Source organism: Otolemur garnettii, unplaced genomic scaffold (genome assembly GCF_000181295.1).
Source record: "Otolemur garnettii isolate 467f Iridium unplaced genomic scaffold, OtoGar3 scaffold00004, whole genome shotgun sequence".
NCBI classification, from domain to species: domain Eukaryota; kingdom Metazoa; phylum Chordata; class Mammalia; order Primates; family Galagidae; genus Otolemur; species Otolemur garnettii.
Window position 1 is genome coordinate 27526087 of NW_003852399.1, and position 15684 is coordinate 27541770.

General features: G+C 39.0%; 1 protein-coding gene across 4 annotated transcripts in view; it reads right to left on the reverse strand.

Moving 5' to 3' along the window:
- VPS13B (vacuolar protein sorting 13 homolog B) overlaps positions 1–5052 on the reverse strand; it is a 777819-nt gene extending 772767 nt beyond the window's left edge. For 3 of the 4 annotated variants that reach the window (XM_023517476.1, XM_023517471.1, XM_023517478.1), the window contains exons 1-2: positions 4908–4984; positions 4424–4598 (exon numbers count right to left, since the gene is read on the reverse strand). In XM_023517476.1, the coding sequence (XP_023373244.1) occupies positions 4424–4570 (147 nt within the window). In that variant the 5' untranslated portion in view covers positions 4571–4598; positions 4908–4984. Of the gene's footprint in view, positions 1–4423; positions 4599–4907; positions 4985–5021 lie in introns of those variants that run through there. The other variant, XM_023517472.1, reaches the window with a different exon arrangement.
- Positions 5053–15684: the final 10632 nt, after the last annotated feature.

Consider the following 15684-nt stretch of genomic DNA (forward strand, 5'->3'; position numbering starts at 1 on the left):
TGTAGTCCCAGCTACTTGGGAGACTGAGGCAAGAGAATCACTTAAGCCCAAGAGTTTGAGGTTGCTGTGAGGTATGATGCCACGGCACTCTACCAAGGGTGACATAAAAAGATTCTGTCTCAAAAAAAAAAAAAAAAAGCCAATAAGCACATGAAAAGATACTCATCACCAATCACCAGAGAAATGAAAATTAAAACCACAGAGATACAATTTTATACCCATTAGAACAGCTATAATTTAAAAAAAACAGAATACAACAAATATTGACAAGATATGGTATAATGAGAACCCTTACACATTGCTGGTAGGAATGTGAAATTGAGCAGTCACTATGGAAAACAGTATGGCAATTCCTTAAAAAATTAAACATAGAATTACCATAAGATCTAGCAATTGTACTTCTGAGTATATACCCAAATAAATTGAAAGCAGGGTCTCAAAGGGATATGGCTACACCTATGTTCACAGCAGTATTATAGCCAAAAGATAGAAGCAATCCTAGTGTCTGGGTATGTACAAACAATGCAATATTATTCAGTCAATGTATTATTCAGTCTTCAAAAAGGACTTTCTATTACATATATGATAGAAGAACTTTGAAGACATTATGCTAAGTAAAATAAGCTGGTCACAAAAGGACAAATACCGAATGATTCCACTTACATAAATACCTCGATAGTCAAATTCAGAATCATAAAGTACAATTGGGGTTGCAAGAGGCGGAGAGGAGAGAAAAAGGAGTTAGTGCTTAACACGTACAGAATTTCAACTGGGAAAGACAAAAAGTTCTGGAGATATGATAGTGATGGTTGCACAACAATGTGAATGTAATTAATGCCACAAAACCATACATTTAAAAATGGTTAAGATAGTAAATTTTGTTATCTATATTCTACCACTAATAAAAAACCTAAAATATCAATCTTATATAAACTCATCCACAGATGAGGGAATACTTCCTAAATAATTTAATGAAACCAACATATCTATGACATTCAAAACTGATATAAGGACTTCACAAGAAAGAAAAATCACAAGCCAATATCACTTATAAGCATAGATGAAACAAAATAAATCAAATTTAACAAATTGAATACAATAATATGTTTTTTAAAAAAAGATACATAATAACCAAGCGGGGTTTATTCCAGAAATGCCAGGTGAGTTAACATTTGAGAATTCAATTAGTATATTTCATGACATTAACAAAATAAGAAAAAAAATCAGCTATCAAATCATTCAATGTAAATTTGATAAAACTCAATACTCATTCATGATTTTAAAAACTCCCTGGAAAACCAGGAGTAGGAAAGAATTTCCTTAACTCAGTAAAAGATGTTTATAGCTAACAACAAACTTAATGATAAAATATTAAATGCCTTCCTACTGAAATTGAAAACAAAAGAATACCCACTCCCATGAGTCTATTCCACATTATATAATAGGTCCTAGCCAGGATAATAATGAAAGTAAACAAATAAAAGATACAAGCACTGGATAGAAAGATGTAAAACTGTCATTGTTTGCTGATCATATGACTGTACATAGACAATCCAAAAGAACCAAACAAAAAGTGTTATAGACAAGTTAGAAAGGCCGATGGATGGAAAGCCAATATACTAAAATCAATTGTATTTCTATGTACTGGTAACAAACTATTAAAAATAGAATTTTTAAAAAATTAATGATATTTATAGCACCAATAAAGAGCGATAAAATTTAGCAAAATATATGTAAAATCTCTCTGTAAACTTCAAAACATTGCCAAAAGAAATTAAAGGCATAAAAATGCAGAAAACAATACCTGGTATATGAATTAAAAAACTCAATACTCTACCAACTCAGTATTTTAATATGTTATTACCCCTCAAATTAACAGATTCAATGTAATCCCAATGAATATGCCAACAGATTTCTTCTTTTGTTAGAAATTCTAGGCCAAGCACAGTGGCTCACACCTGTATCCTAGCCCTCTGGAAGGCTGAGGCCAGCAGATAGCTTGAGCTAAGGAGTTCAAGACCACACTGAACAAGAAAGAGACCCTGGTTTCTTCTAAAAATAGAAAAATTAGCCGGACCTTATGGCAGGCACCTATAGTTTCACCTATGTGGGAGGCTGAGGCAAGAGGACCAATTGAGCCCACGAGTTTAAAGTTGCTGCGAGCTAGGCTGAAGCCACAGCACTCTAGCCTGGGCAGTACAGTGAGACTCTATCTCAAAAAAAAAAGAAAAAACAGAAAAGAAAAGAAAGAAAGAAATTAACTCTAAAAATTATAAACTGAAATTAAACTGTAGACGTACGAAGGACGTAAAATAGTTATGATAATCATGAAAGAAAAAAGAACTAAGTTGTAGGAATTACACTGTAAGATATCAAGACTTATTATAAATAAGCTACAGTAAAAGATAGTATTAGTAACACAACAGATAGACTACCAAACAGAATAAAGAGCTCGGAAACAAATCTATGTACATATGTCAAGCTTACTGCAATAACATAGGAAAAGAACAGTTCAACAAATGGTGGAAATCAAATGAATATCAATGGAAATCAAATGAATATCAAAAAATGAATCTTGATCTCTACTACACATACAAAAAAATTTGAGAGGAGTCAGAGAATACAATGAAGCTCCTAACAAAAAAAAAGGGGGGAGGAGGACTATTTTTATAACGTTGGAGTGAGCAAAAATTGTTGAAGACAACAATACAAGAAAAACCCTAACCATAAAAAAAAGATTAATAAATTAGACCTCAATAAAACTGTTCAAGACACCTTTAACAATAAAAAGAGAAGAGAACAGAGAGAAGATATTGTGAAACAGATCTGGCAAAGGACTCATTTCCAAAATATATGAAGAACTCCTACATATTAGTAAGACAGAAAAACCAATTTTTAAAAAAAGGCAAAGACTAAGAGACTTTACAAAAGAGGATATCTGAATGGCCAAAAAGTGTTCAACATCATTAGTCATTAGAGAAATGCAAATCTAAAATTATGAGATACCAATACACATCCACCAGAAAGGCTAAAATCAAAATAACAAACATACCAAACAGCATCAAAAATGTGAAATAAGCAGAACTATCATTCATTAATGGTGACACTGTAATTAATACAACCACTGTGTAGTTAAAGCTAAAACTACACCCTACATATAATACCTAGGAGAAATTAATACTTACATCTATCAAAATACATGTAAAACAATGTTCATAGATGTTTTCTTCGTAACAGCCAAAAGTATGAACAACCCATCAATAGAACAGATAAGTAAATTGTAGAATCTTTAAACAATAGAGTAATAATACAGGCAGTAAAAAAAAAACTATTCTCATCCAATAACATGAGTTAATCTTCGCCACATTTTAGAAAAAAGAAGTCAAACAACAAGTAATTCCAATTTACCTGAGGTTCAAGAACAGGTAAAACTTATACTGACAGAAGTTGAATTAGTACTTGACTCTTTAAGTGGAGAATACTGATAAAAGTGGGAAAGGTAAATGTAAATATTCTATTTCATGATCTAAATGGTAGTTGCACAGGTGTATACACATTCAAAAACTGAGCTTTTATACTTAAGATTTGTGCTCATTAAAAAAAATAATAAAATGACAATATTAAGACAACTAACCTTAAAGAGAAGAGAAGGAGCCAAGAGTCTTATTTCTTAATTCTACATTATTCAGTAATAAAGGAGGCAGTGGAATATAACCAAAAATTATGGATAACTATTAATATTACCATCCCTTATCTCCTAAAAGGCAGTTAGTCTCTGGCTTTTCTGAGCTTCCACAGGTCCTCAACCCTAACAGCACTGGTTTGGCACATGTTACTAGTAAATGTACTAAGTGAATTAATGTGTGAACTTTAAAGCTACAGTTCATTTACATCAGATCATTATTATGCTAAAAAAAAAAAAAAGAAACTTAAAAGATTAATATGGAAGTTTCTAATTTACTGCCATTCTTAATCTGTGTCTACTCAGTACTCAAGAGGATGCCTTGGGTAATGTCATCTTTCCTACTGAGAGAGACAGAACATATGATCTGAATTTGCCGTCCTTCAGCCCCTATCACTACCCAAAAGGGAAAACAGGAATGTAATATTTCTCAGCTTCTTACAGATTTTTAACAATATAAATTAACATATTCATAAGCTTGAGACTTGATAAAACGCTGACAAATTCTGACAAGAATGAAATTGTGGAAGCAACTTTGGAGAATCATAGTGTAATAAATCATCACTGGGAACAAACCATTAAAATTTTTTCTGTAAAATAAGGTCCCGAGTTTCAGGGTGGCCGGCCAAACTATGTTAACAGAAAATTTAAGTTTTGGCACTTTGTGCATAAGCACAGGAAACAACGGATTATATGTAAATAAGTTTAAAATGTTCCCAATGACAGCTACAGAGAGCTTACCTGTTCCAGTACATCCAATTTTAATTCGAGCTTGCTGAGAACCACGTCTCCACCCCATAGTGAAAGCTGTAGATCCGATGGCTTTAAGTTCTTGATGTAGCGATTCACATAGCTCAGTAAAATTGGAGTTACATATGACTCCAGCATCTTTTTGGTGAGGAGCCAAAGTCAGAAGCTGAAATTGGTAAAGACAGAAACGTCAGAAGCAGTGAAGGCAAAAGCCTTTCTCAGGCCGAAAAGCAGCAGACCCCACCAAAGCGGCGGCTCGCTGCCTCCCAAAGCAGAGAAAAGTCAAATGGACTCCCTCCCTCCAGCCGCAACTTCCTCACGAGACAACTCTCCTCACCTCGCCGGACGAGAAGTGGGAGGAAGAGATAGTTACCAGAAGAGAGCCGGTCCCAGGGAGAGAGAGGATGGAATGAAGTGGGATTCCCTTTGGCGGCTGCAGCCCTTCACCAACCCAGCCACCCCGCGAGGCCCTCACCTCCCGGAACCCAGCCGGATCTGCCACCACAGAACTGAGCTGGAACCCGCCGAGAGCCAGGCTCCCTCCCGCTCTTCCGCACTCCACCCTCCGCTGACACACGCCAGACAGTACCGTGGCGTCCCCTCCACCTCCCGGTCCCTGGCACCCGCCCCCGGCGGCGACTCAGCTCCCGACCAGCGCCACTTCCGGAGGTGCCCTACTCGGTACTCAAAACAAACTGTCCCTCCACCGCCGCTACTCGCCTCAGCTGCCGGACGAGATTGCTCCGGCTGGAGAAGCTACTCAGGGCGTCCTCTTGAAGGGGAATTCTCGAGTTCGGCTAGCCTACGTCCCCGTCCAACCCCGCTAGTATTTAAGACAAAGCTCTGGGAAGTGTCAGAGGGAGAAGGGCGGACCCGTAAAGGGGAGACACCGGAGATCCGGAAGTGGCGCTCCCGGAGAGGGTGGCCCGGTTGACTGTGGCTGCGGGTGACGGAGCCGCAGCAGAGCGGCAGTTCCCGAGGCGGAGGTCGGGCTTTCTCCGGTCCAAAGGAGGGAGAAAGCCGAGATCTCGTACTTAAAGCCCTGACAAAACAAAAGTTACTGTTACTGCAGTGCGTTGTGGCGGGCCCCTGTAGTCCCAGCTACTCGGGAGGCTGAGGCAAGAGAATCTCCTAAGCCCCGGCGTTGGAAGTTGCCGTGAGCTGTGACGCTACGGCACTGTACCCAGGGCGATAAAGTGAGACTGTGTCTCTACAAAAAGAGAGAGAGAGAGAAGTTACTCGGTAAATGAATGGACTGGGAAGAGGTTCAAAGGGGAGAGCAGAGCAGTAGGCCTCAGGTAGTAGGAGCAAGGCAGGGAGACAGGTTTAAATTTAGTCGAGGTTTATTTGCTTAACGGATGCTGGGTGCGGGAAGAGAATTGAAGGCATAGGATGTACGACCTTGGAAGATGCAGTTTGACCGAACGCGTTCATGTAGCGTGGTTGCTCTCACAGAGCTTGGCAAGGAACTCCCTGGCTTGCTGGTGCGGGGCAGAGGAGGAACGGTCAAAGAGAAAAGTGTGACACCTTTTGATTGCAGTCTGATGTGGGAGTTCAAAAAGCTGCAAGAATATCAAACTGAAGACGGAAATGAGACTTGTAGAGACAGTGAAAAGGAAAGGAATGAATTCCGTTTTAAGGGGTATCGTTGGCTTTATTAAGCTATAGTGAATGTATCAAGTATTACCTTTCCTCGTAATAACTTGCAAGCTGAGAAACTCAAGCAGCCAACTCAGAAAACGTCCTGGGTTTAAAGCGCTAGCTCATGAGGCCCGAGCTCACTGGCTCAAGCCTGTAATCCTGTAATCCTACCACTCTAAGAGACCGAGGTGGGTGGATCCCTGGAGCTCAGGAGTTCAAGACCAGCCTGAGCAAGAGCAAGACTGTCTCTACCAAAAATAGACAAACTAGCCCAGATTTACTATTAATGAAAATAATAGTTTCACACGTACAAAGAAAAACAGCTAATTGCTAGTTCAGAAAACTGTTCCCTCACCAAAAACCTTGAGGAATAACTCAAATAGTTTGAATATGATGAAAACCTGCCAAATTAGCCAAATAAAGTGATTTTTTTAGTTACCTGTATCATTTGAAACACAAACAGGTTAAAACCATGACTTAGATGTTTTAATTTAAAGAAAATTAAATTGCATAGATGCTGTCAGCAGTCTACAACAGGAACTCCAGGTCTTATAATTTTTCTAGAGAAAAAAAAGCACCTAGTTTTATTGTTTGAGAATCTAATAAATAAAAACACTGTATTCAGGTAAAGTGAACAGATTAGAGGTTGTATGTGAATAACATTTTTTAAAAAATAATACATATAATACTACACATAATTTGTTCTAGTGTGCTTTTTTTTCTCTTGGAACCAACAAAAAATAGTCTGGCTTTGGAAAATTATTTGGGCACTGGTTTTTTATTTAAGTATCGGTAGTTTTCAACCTGTGTTCTCTTGTGCCCTGTTCTATAAGCAGTCTGGATAACTTTAATTCCTTTTTACTACATTGCTCTTTTTTAGTGTCAAATGGGCAGCATTTCCCAAATTTCCTACTATCATATGTCTTTTTATTATAAAAGGTTTCTCTCCCAAATACTGTTCAAGGCAGGTTGGTTATATAGACAATAGTTTGCATAGGTAGACATTGTTCTTGATCTTGGCAGGAAGCCTTCAAGTTTGTTACTATTAAGTATATTGTTAGCCATAGGTTTTTTGTAGATGTTCCTTAGCAAAATTGAGGAAGTTCTTTGTTGCTAGATGAGAGTTTTTTATTATGAGCAGGCATTAGATTTTGTCAAATGGTTTTCTGTGTCTATTGATACAATCATGTGACTTTTCTTTAGCCTGTTAATGTAATAGATTACATTGATTTTGGAATGTTGAACCAGCCTCGCATACATGGGTTAAATCCCATATGGTTGTGTGCTTTATAATTCTTTTCATACATTGTTGGATTTGACTTATTAATATTGAGGATTTTTGCATCTATATTCATGTGAGATATTGTTCATCATAGATTTTGCATCTAGGTTCTTGGTCTGTAGTTTTCTTATAGTGTCTTGATCTGATTTTAGTATTACTGTATTGCTTCCCTCGTGGAATAAGTTAGAAAGTATTCCTTCTGCCTCTGTCTTCTGCAAAAGATTGTAGAGAATTGGTATAACATCTTCCTTAAATGCTTGGTATTTTTCACTATGCCCAGATAAAGTCTCCATCTGGGCGTAGTGTCCTCTCTTTTAGAAGGTTATTAGTTATTCAGTTTCTTCATTTCTGTTAACAGTTGCTTTTGATCTTTAGTATTTCTTTTTGATTCTTTATTTCCATCTCTGCTTCACATTATCCTGCTGCTCTTACATGTTGCCTAGTTTTTCCATTAAAGTCCTTTAGCATATTGCTCAGTTTTTTTTTAAATTCCTAGTCTAATAATTCCAACATACCTGTCATATCAGACTCTGATGCTTGTTTAGCTTCCTCAAACTGTATTGTTTGCCTTTATTTTTTGTTGAAAGGTAGACTTGCTGTAGTGGGTAAAAGGAACTGCAGTGAATAGGTCTCTAGTAATGTAGTGATAAGGTGTGAGGACAGAGGAAGCAATCTATAGCCTTATGATTAGGTCTTAGTCTTTTGGTAAGCCTGTTCCTTTAAACCGTGAACTTTACCAGTGCTTCTTGGTCTCTTGCCACAGCTAGGTCAACAGAATAGCTAGAATGGGCTAGAGCTGGGTATTTCCCTTCTCTTAGGTCAGATGGGCTCTGATTTAGGTTAGGCTCTGGTAAAACAGTTTATCATGAGGGCAGACCTTGTTAAAAACAACTGTATGCTGTGTTGCCCAGGTTAGAGTATAGTGGCTATTCCCAGGAGTGGTTATAGTGCACCACAACTTGAAACTCCTGGTCTCAATCCTTCTGCCTCAGCCTTTCCTGGAGTTTTTAACTGTCAGACTGATCAACATTGAGCCTCAAGCAATTTGTCCATGACAGTTTAAGTTTACTTAGCACTGGTTCCTGGGGGGGTTTCTGCTCTCGTAAGCTATGAATCTCTATACTCTCCTGTCTCCCGAGTTTGGGGACAGTGGTTTGCCTTATGACCTCACTTCTATGACAGATCTAAGAAGAATTGCTGATTTTTCAGTTTATTCAGCTTTTTACTTTTTAGGACAGAGAAACAATTTTTAAATTCCTATGTGCCAGACTGGAAACTGGAAGTCTCAAGTGAAGTGTTTATGTACTTCAGTGGTGTTTAAAAGACTGAAGATAAAGTCTCCTTTTTTAATTTTGTTTTCTACAATGTATAGTGTATATATGGGACCTTCAAGTACAGGACTTGTATCTCCACCACCTTGCCTTATGTGGTACTTTATAGGCTATAGCAGTGATTGACAGCAATAGTTATTCAGGAAATCTGCTTCCCTTTTCCTCCTATACACATGGCTAGATTATCATTCAGGCTGTCTTACAGCCAAGTCTCATCCAGTAACTAAGTTCTCACCACCTGTATAGAAGCACATGCCTGGCTCTTAAAAGAGTCTCCAACCTTTTTGACACCAGGGACTAGTTTCATGGAAGACAATTTTTCCACAAATAGTGGAAGGGGATGGTTTCAGGACCTCAGATCTTCAGGCATTAGATTCTCAAAAGAAGTGCCCATCCTAGATGCTTCACATGAGCAGTTTACAGTAGGATTCTGCTTCTGATCTGACAGGAGGCAGAGCTCAGGCAATGAAATGAACTATGGGGGGTGGCTATAAATAGAGAACCTTCACTTGCTCACCCACCACTCACCTCCTGTGCAGCCCAGTTCCTAACAGGCCACAAACCAGTACCAGACTGAGGTCCCAGGGTTGAGGACCAAAGTTCTCTATGATAGCCTTAGTCTTTTTCTCATCACTTAAGTCTTTCCCAAGCTCAATAAATAGAACACAGAGGACTCCAAGTGCAAAACTAGGAGACTGAATCTGTGAATCATTGTCTAGTGAAATGCAAATGGCTGATTAGTAACATCTACTGGGATTTTACATGATTGAAAAATAAACTACCCTTAAAGTTATTGAGATTTGGGGGTTTATCTGTCATAGGTGACAACACAATTTTAAATAGTTCATAGGTAGATAATAGACATGAAGTATTTCAACTTTCCTAAACATTTCAGAAACATGTTTCTGAAACTTTCAGAAACATTTAAATTATAAATTACAACTGGCACTTGAATTACTCATAAAATGATCATTTAAGTTTTAAAACACACTTACCTAGGCAATCACTGAGTTACTCATTAATATGCTTTACATGTTCTACCGCATTACATCTGTAACTAAACATGTAGCAAAATGAAGAAGCCCAGATGTAGCAAGGTTAAGTGAACTTCCTCTCTGGTCATAGCCAGTCAATCCAAGCCTTCTGATTTCATTTCTCCCCTTTTGAGAAGAAAAAAAAAAAACAGAAAAGAAAAACCATTTATTACTGCAAGCAATAGAACAACAAAGTCTTCTGGACCCAAGGAATTGACTTTTTTTTTTTTGAGACAGTCTCACTATGTCACCCTCAGTAGAGTGCTATGGCATCATAGCTCACAGCAACCTCAAACTCTTGGGCTTACGCGATTCTATCACCTCGCCTCCCACGTAGCTGGGACTACAGGCACCTGCCACAACACCCGGCTATTTTTTTGTTGCAGTTGTCGTTGTTTAGCTGGCCCAGGCTAGGTTCGAACCTGCCAGCCTCAGTGCATGTGGCCGGCACTGTAACCACTGTGCTATAGGCACCAAGCCAAAATTGACATTTTTAATGTCAATGAATAAAATAATGGGAACTAGCTAATTGTTAGTGGGAACACCACAATGGAAAGGAATGTAGCGATACAACAATATGAGCAATCCCCAGGTTATAAACAAGATAGCCTCTGTACATTTGTTCTGAAGTTGAATTTGTATGTAAGTTAGAACAAGTACATTTACCTATTTCCTATAATAGCCTCCATTCACAAGTTCAAGTTGTATATAAGTTGGATATTTGTATCTCAGGGACTGCTTATATCTAGCAGCGTTGAAGATACAGGTACACTATGACCCAACAATTCCATTTGTAAGTATATAGAAACTCCTGCATATGTGCACAAGGAGACAGGTTTAACAGTATTTTGTAGCATTGTTTATAAAATGCTTAAGACCAGAGGTGTGTCAGATTTCAGATTTTGGAATATTTGTATTATACTTAACCACTTAAGCATCCTTAATCCAAAAATACAAAATCCTCCAATGAGTGTTTCCTTTGAGGATCTTGTTGCTCATAAAGTTTCAGATTTTGGAGCATCTTGGATTTTTGGATTAGGAATACTCAATCTGTATTAGTGAAACTGGGAACAATTGAGATATCAATTGAACAATAGGAAAACGATTAACTAAACCGTGGCATATTCAGGCTGGATGCTAATCACGCTTGTAATCCAAACACGTTGGGCGGCTGAGGAGGAAGGGTCATTTGAGGCAAGGAGTTTGAAAGCAGCCTGAGCAACAGTGAGACCTCTCCACAAAAAAAACAGAAAAATTAGCCAGGCGCTGTGGTGTACATCTCTAGTCTCAGATACTAGGGAGGTTAAGGCAAGAGAAGCACTTGAGTCCAAGTCTGAGGCTGCAGTGATCTATGATGCCCCGTACTCTGGCCTGGGCAACAAAGTAAGACTTGTCTGTATAAAAAAAAAAATTTTTTTAGAGGCAGGGTCATGCTATGTTACTCAGTTTGGTCTCAAACTCCTGGGCTCAAACCTTTCACCTCAGCCTCCCAAAGTGCTAGGCTTACAGGCATAAGCCATCCTACCCGGTCTGTGTTTTTATATATGTATAAAATACTTGATAAAAAAACTAATCAACTAGGCAGGACACAGTAGCTCATGCCTGTAATCCTAGGGAGGCTACTTTGGGAGGCTGAGGTGGGAGGATCACTTGAGTCCAGGAGTTTTATATTGCAGTGACCACTGAACTCTAGCTTGGACAATAGAACAAGACCTTGTCTAAAATTAAAATTTATAGCAATATTTCTCAACTTCATTCTTTGAAAAATTTAAATCCTACTCTTCCAAGAAGGCACTACAGGCTTTTAATTATTTTAATTATTCATAATAAATGCTAAAGAAACTAAATTTGTAGTCATACTGTCGGGGCTATCTTAAGGATCTTTTCATTCTATTTTGCAAGGCTAATTAATAGATAAGAGGTATAGTGGACCGAATGGTGGCCATATCCTAATCCCTAGAACCTATGCATACTGGCTTATATGGGTAAAGACTGAATATTATCTTTTAAGGCAAAGTATGTGATCCATCATGCCCACCCTGTGATTAAGAATTTTAAGAAAAATGTTACCCTGAGTATTCCTGGTGGACCCTAAATCCAGTGACAAGTATCCTTTTTTTCTTTGTTCCTTTTTTTTTTTTTTAAAGAGTGTCTCAAGCTGTTGCCCTGGGTAGAGTGCCATGGTGTCACAGCTTACAGCAATCTCAAACTCTTGGACTTCAGTGATTCTCTTGCCTCAGCCTCCCAAGTAGCTGGGACTACAGGAGCCTGGCTAGTTTTTGGTAAGGCACCTAGCCACAGCGCCTGGCTATTTGTTGTTGTTGTTGTTGTTGCAGTTGTTGTTTTAGCTGGCCCAGGCCAGGTTCAAACCCTCCAGCCTGGGTGTATGTGGCCAGCGCCTTACCCACTGAGCTATGGGTGCCTCCAGTGACAAGTGTCCTTATAAGCAAACAGCAAAGGAAGATAACACAGGAGGAGACAACACGACCATGAAGGAATAATACAGCCAAAAGACAAGAATGCTAAGATCTACCAGAAGCTAGAAGAAATAAAAACAGATATTCTCCCCTAGAGCTTCTAGAGACAGTATGGCCCTGCTGACACTGATTTGGGATTTATGAACTTAAGAAATATAAAAGAATAAACTTCCATTGTTCAGGCCACCCAGTGTAATAATTTGTTACAGCAGCTATGAGAAACTAATACAAAAGGTCACATTGGCAGGAGAAATAGTCTTCATATAACATGAAGGTTAAGACTAAGCTAGCAGAAGAATAAGAGTTAAGATTCGTATCTTGATTGACCAAAACATCTAAAGCAAAAATCCAATGGGACTCTTGGAAACGCAAGGCATTCCTTTTACAGGGAAAATCTGGAGATATCTCCAGGAGGTCAGAATTTTACAAAAAGAGAAAAAAAAGTTGAAATATTTCTTTACCTGGGGTGAACCAAATATATTAGGAAGAAAACTGGAGGAAAATAGATTTGGTATAATAAAAGTTAAAGGAAATCTAGGTTGGCTGCCTGGTTGGGAAATGAAGGCTAAATACTTCTTTTCCAAGTCAGCAACATCAGAAACATCTTTAAAATCTTTTTCTACATGAGTTTCCTTTTTAGTGGCTGTATTTTTAAAATATATCCACAAATTCTTTTATAAGACCCCCATTATAAGGTGGAGCCTAATTCTCCTCCCTGGGCATCTGGGTTGTTTTAGTGACTTACTTCAAACAAGAACAATATAGCAGAAGTGATAATGTGTAACTTCAAATTTAGGACAGAGAGGGCTTTGTGGTTTTCTCTTTTTTCTTTCACTCGGAATATTCCTTCTGGGAGAAGCCAGCTGCCTTCTTACAAGAATACCCAACCTGTATTATGAAAAGTCACATGGGCTAGACGCTGAGGCTCTTGCAATTAACTCTAGCACTCTGGCCTCACTTGAGCTCAGAAGTTTGAGAGTATCCTAAGCAAGAACAAGACCCCCTCTCTACAAAAAATTAGAAAAATTAGCTAGGTGTGATGGCATGTAGTCCCAGCTTCTCAGAAAGCTGAGATAGGAGGATTGTTCAAGCCCAAGAGTTTGAGATTGCGACAAGCTATGATGATGCCACTGCACTCTAGCTGCAGTGGCAGAGCAAGACCCTGATGCCAAAAAGAAAAGAGAAAGGCTGGGCACAGTGACTCATGCCTATAATCCAAGCACTCTGGGAGCCCAAGTCTAGTGGATGGCCTGAGCTCAGGAGTTCAAGACCAGCCTAAGTCAAAGCAAGACCCCATCTCTAAAAAAATAGCAGCGTGTTGTACTGGGCACCTGTGGTCCCAGCTACTCAGGAGGCTAAGGCAAGAGGATCACTTGAATCCAAGAGTTTGAGGTTGCTGCGAGCTATGAAGCCATAGCACTCTACTAAGGGCAACGAAGTGTGACTCTGTCTCCAAAAAATAAAAAAGCCACATAGTGCAAAACTGAGCCCTACTGCCCACAACAGCAAGCCAGTCCCACAACTTGGCCTTTCTGTCCACAGTCAGCCTTAACTATAGTTCTTGCTGACATGCTGATTGCGACCTCCTGAGAGATCCTGAGCCAGAATCCCTAGATAAGCTGTTCTTAAATTTCTGAACCATAGCAGAAATTGCAAGTTAATAAATATTTATTACATTAATCTACTTGATTTCAGGTAATTTCCTTTTTTTTTTTTTTGAGACAAATCAAATGACTGGCATTTATTAACTAGCCACCATTTGTTTACTTTCTAAGACTTCTATTTACACTCTGCAGGCAAAAGAAAAAGGCTACTGATGATCAGCAAGAAAAAGTATGAGGTATTTATTTCCCTGGCTCCTTTGTTATTTGACAAAACTTAACAGGGGCTCCATTTCTTTTTTTTTTTTTTTTTTTTTGAGACAGAGCCTCAAGCTGTCCCCCTGGGTAGAGTGCCGTGGCATTACAGCTCACAGCAACCTCCAACTCCTGGGCTCAAGCGAGTCTCTTGCCTCTGCCTCCCAAGTAGCTGGGACCACAGGCACCCGCCACAACGCCCGGCTATTTTTTGGTTGCAGCCATCGTTGTTTGGCGTGTCCGGGCTGGGGATTCGAACCCGCCACCTTAGGTGTACGTGGCTGGCGCCTTAGCCGGTTGAGCTATAGGCGCCGAGCCAGGGGCTCCATTTCTTACCTGAAGTCTATTACTCCTCCTTGCCAGTAACATCTCCCTCTGCCCTATCTTCAGGCCCAGGGGTGGTGATGGCTCCCCGCTGACTAGTTTTGGGGGACTTTATTTTGGCTATTTAATTTCCTTTAATCCTATTCACAAACTTGCCAGTATTTTTCTCATTAAGCTCTTCTCAATTTTTTCATTAGAACATACCATGTATGTTCTGTGCTCACCATGGGTGAGTCCTATCTTTTTCATTCTTATGATTTAACAAAGAGAGTTGTTTTGTTTTGATTTTTAATCAAATCATAGCTGTGTACACTTCAGATAATGTCTAATACAATTAGATAATTAATATAACGATGCACCTTCCAAATAAAGTACAATTTTTGTTCAGGAGACCTTAGCATAACAAATATGCCAATCACTCTGAAAGCTGTCATGTAATAAATGATGCTTGACATCAATATTAGTTATAATAGTGAGCTTGGGAAAAATACCATTCATTAGTACTTGATATGTACTATGCGTGTTACCAACATGAAAACATAGCCTTGAGTATCATGCCTAATCTATAGCTATTAAGCAGAGTGGTTGACATTTTAATCCGTATGCTTCTGATTACAAGTCATATGCTCTTTATTAACCTATTACATTTCTAAAAGAAAAAATTTTTTTTGAGACAGAGTCTTAACTCTGTCACCCCAGGCTAGAGGGCTATGGTGTCACAGCTCACAGCAACCTCAAACTCTTGGGCTCAAGCGATCCTCTTGCCTTACCCTCCCAAGTAGCTGGGACTACAGGTGTCCACCATAATGCCTAGCTACTTTTTCTAGTTTGAGTAGAGAAGGGGTCTTGCTCTTAGGCTGGTCTGGAACTTCTGAGCTTAAGCAATCCATCCACCTCAGCCTCCCAAAGTGCTAGGATCACAGGCATAAGCCACCACACCCAGCCTGGCCTTCAAATTTTTGAAAATTTTTATCTCCTTTGAGTCTTCTTATTTCTGCACCATGCCACATTCCTTCAGTTTTTCCTAATATACATCCTCTGAATGCATTTATGTTTGACAATGTTCCATTTAACATTTACTCCCAGAATTAAAAATAATTTTATAAAATTACAATAAAATTATTTCTTATCATTATGTATATATTATCTACTTGGAAATGAAGTCTGGAGGCTCAGCGCCTGTGGCTCAAGTGGCTAAGGTGCCAGCCACATACACCTAAGGTGACGAGTATGAATCCAGCCCAGGCCCACCAAACAACAACAATGATGGCTGCAACCAAAAAAAAAAAAAAATAGACAGGCGTTGT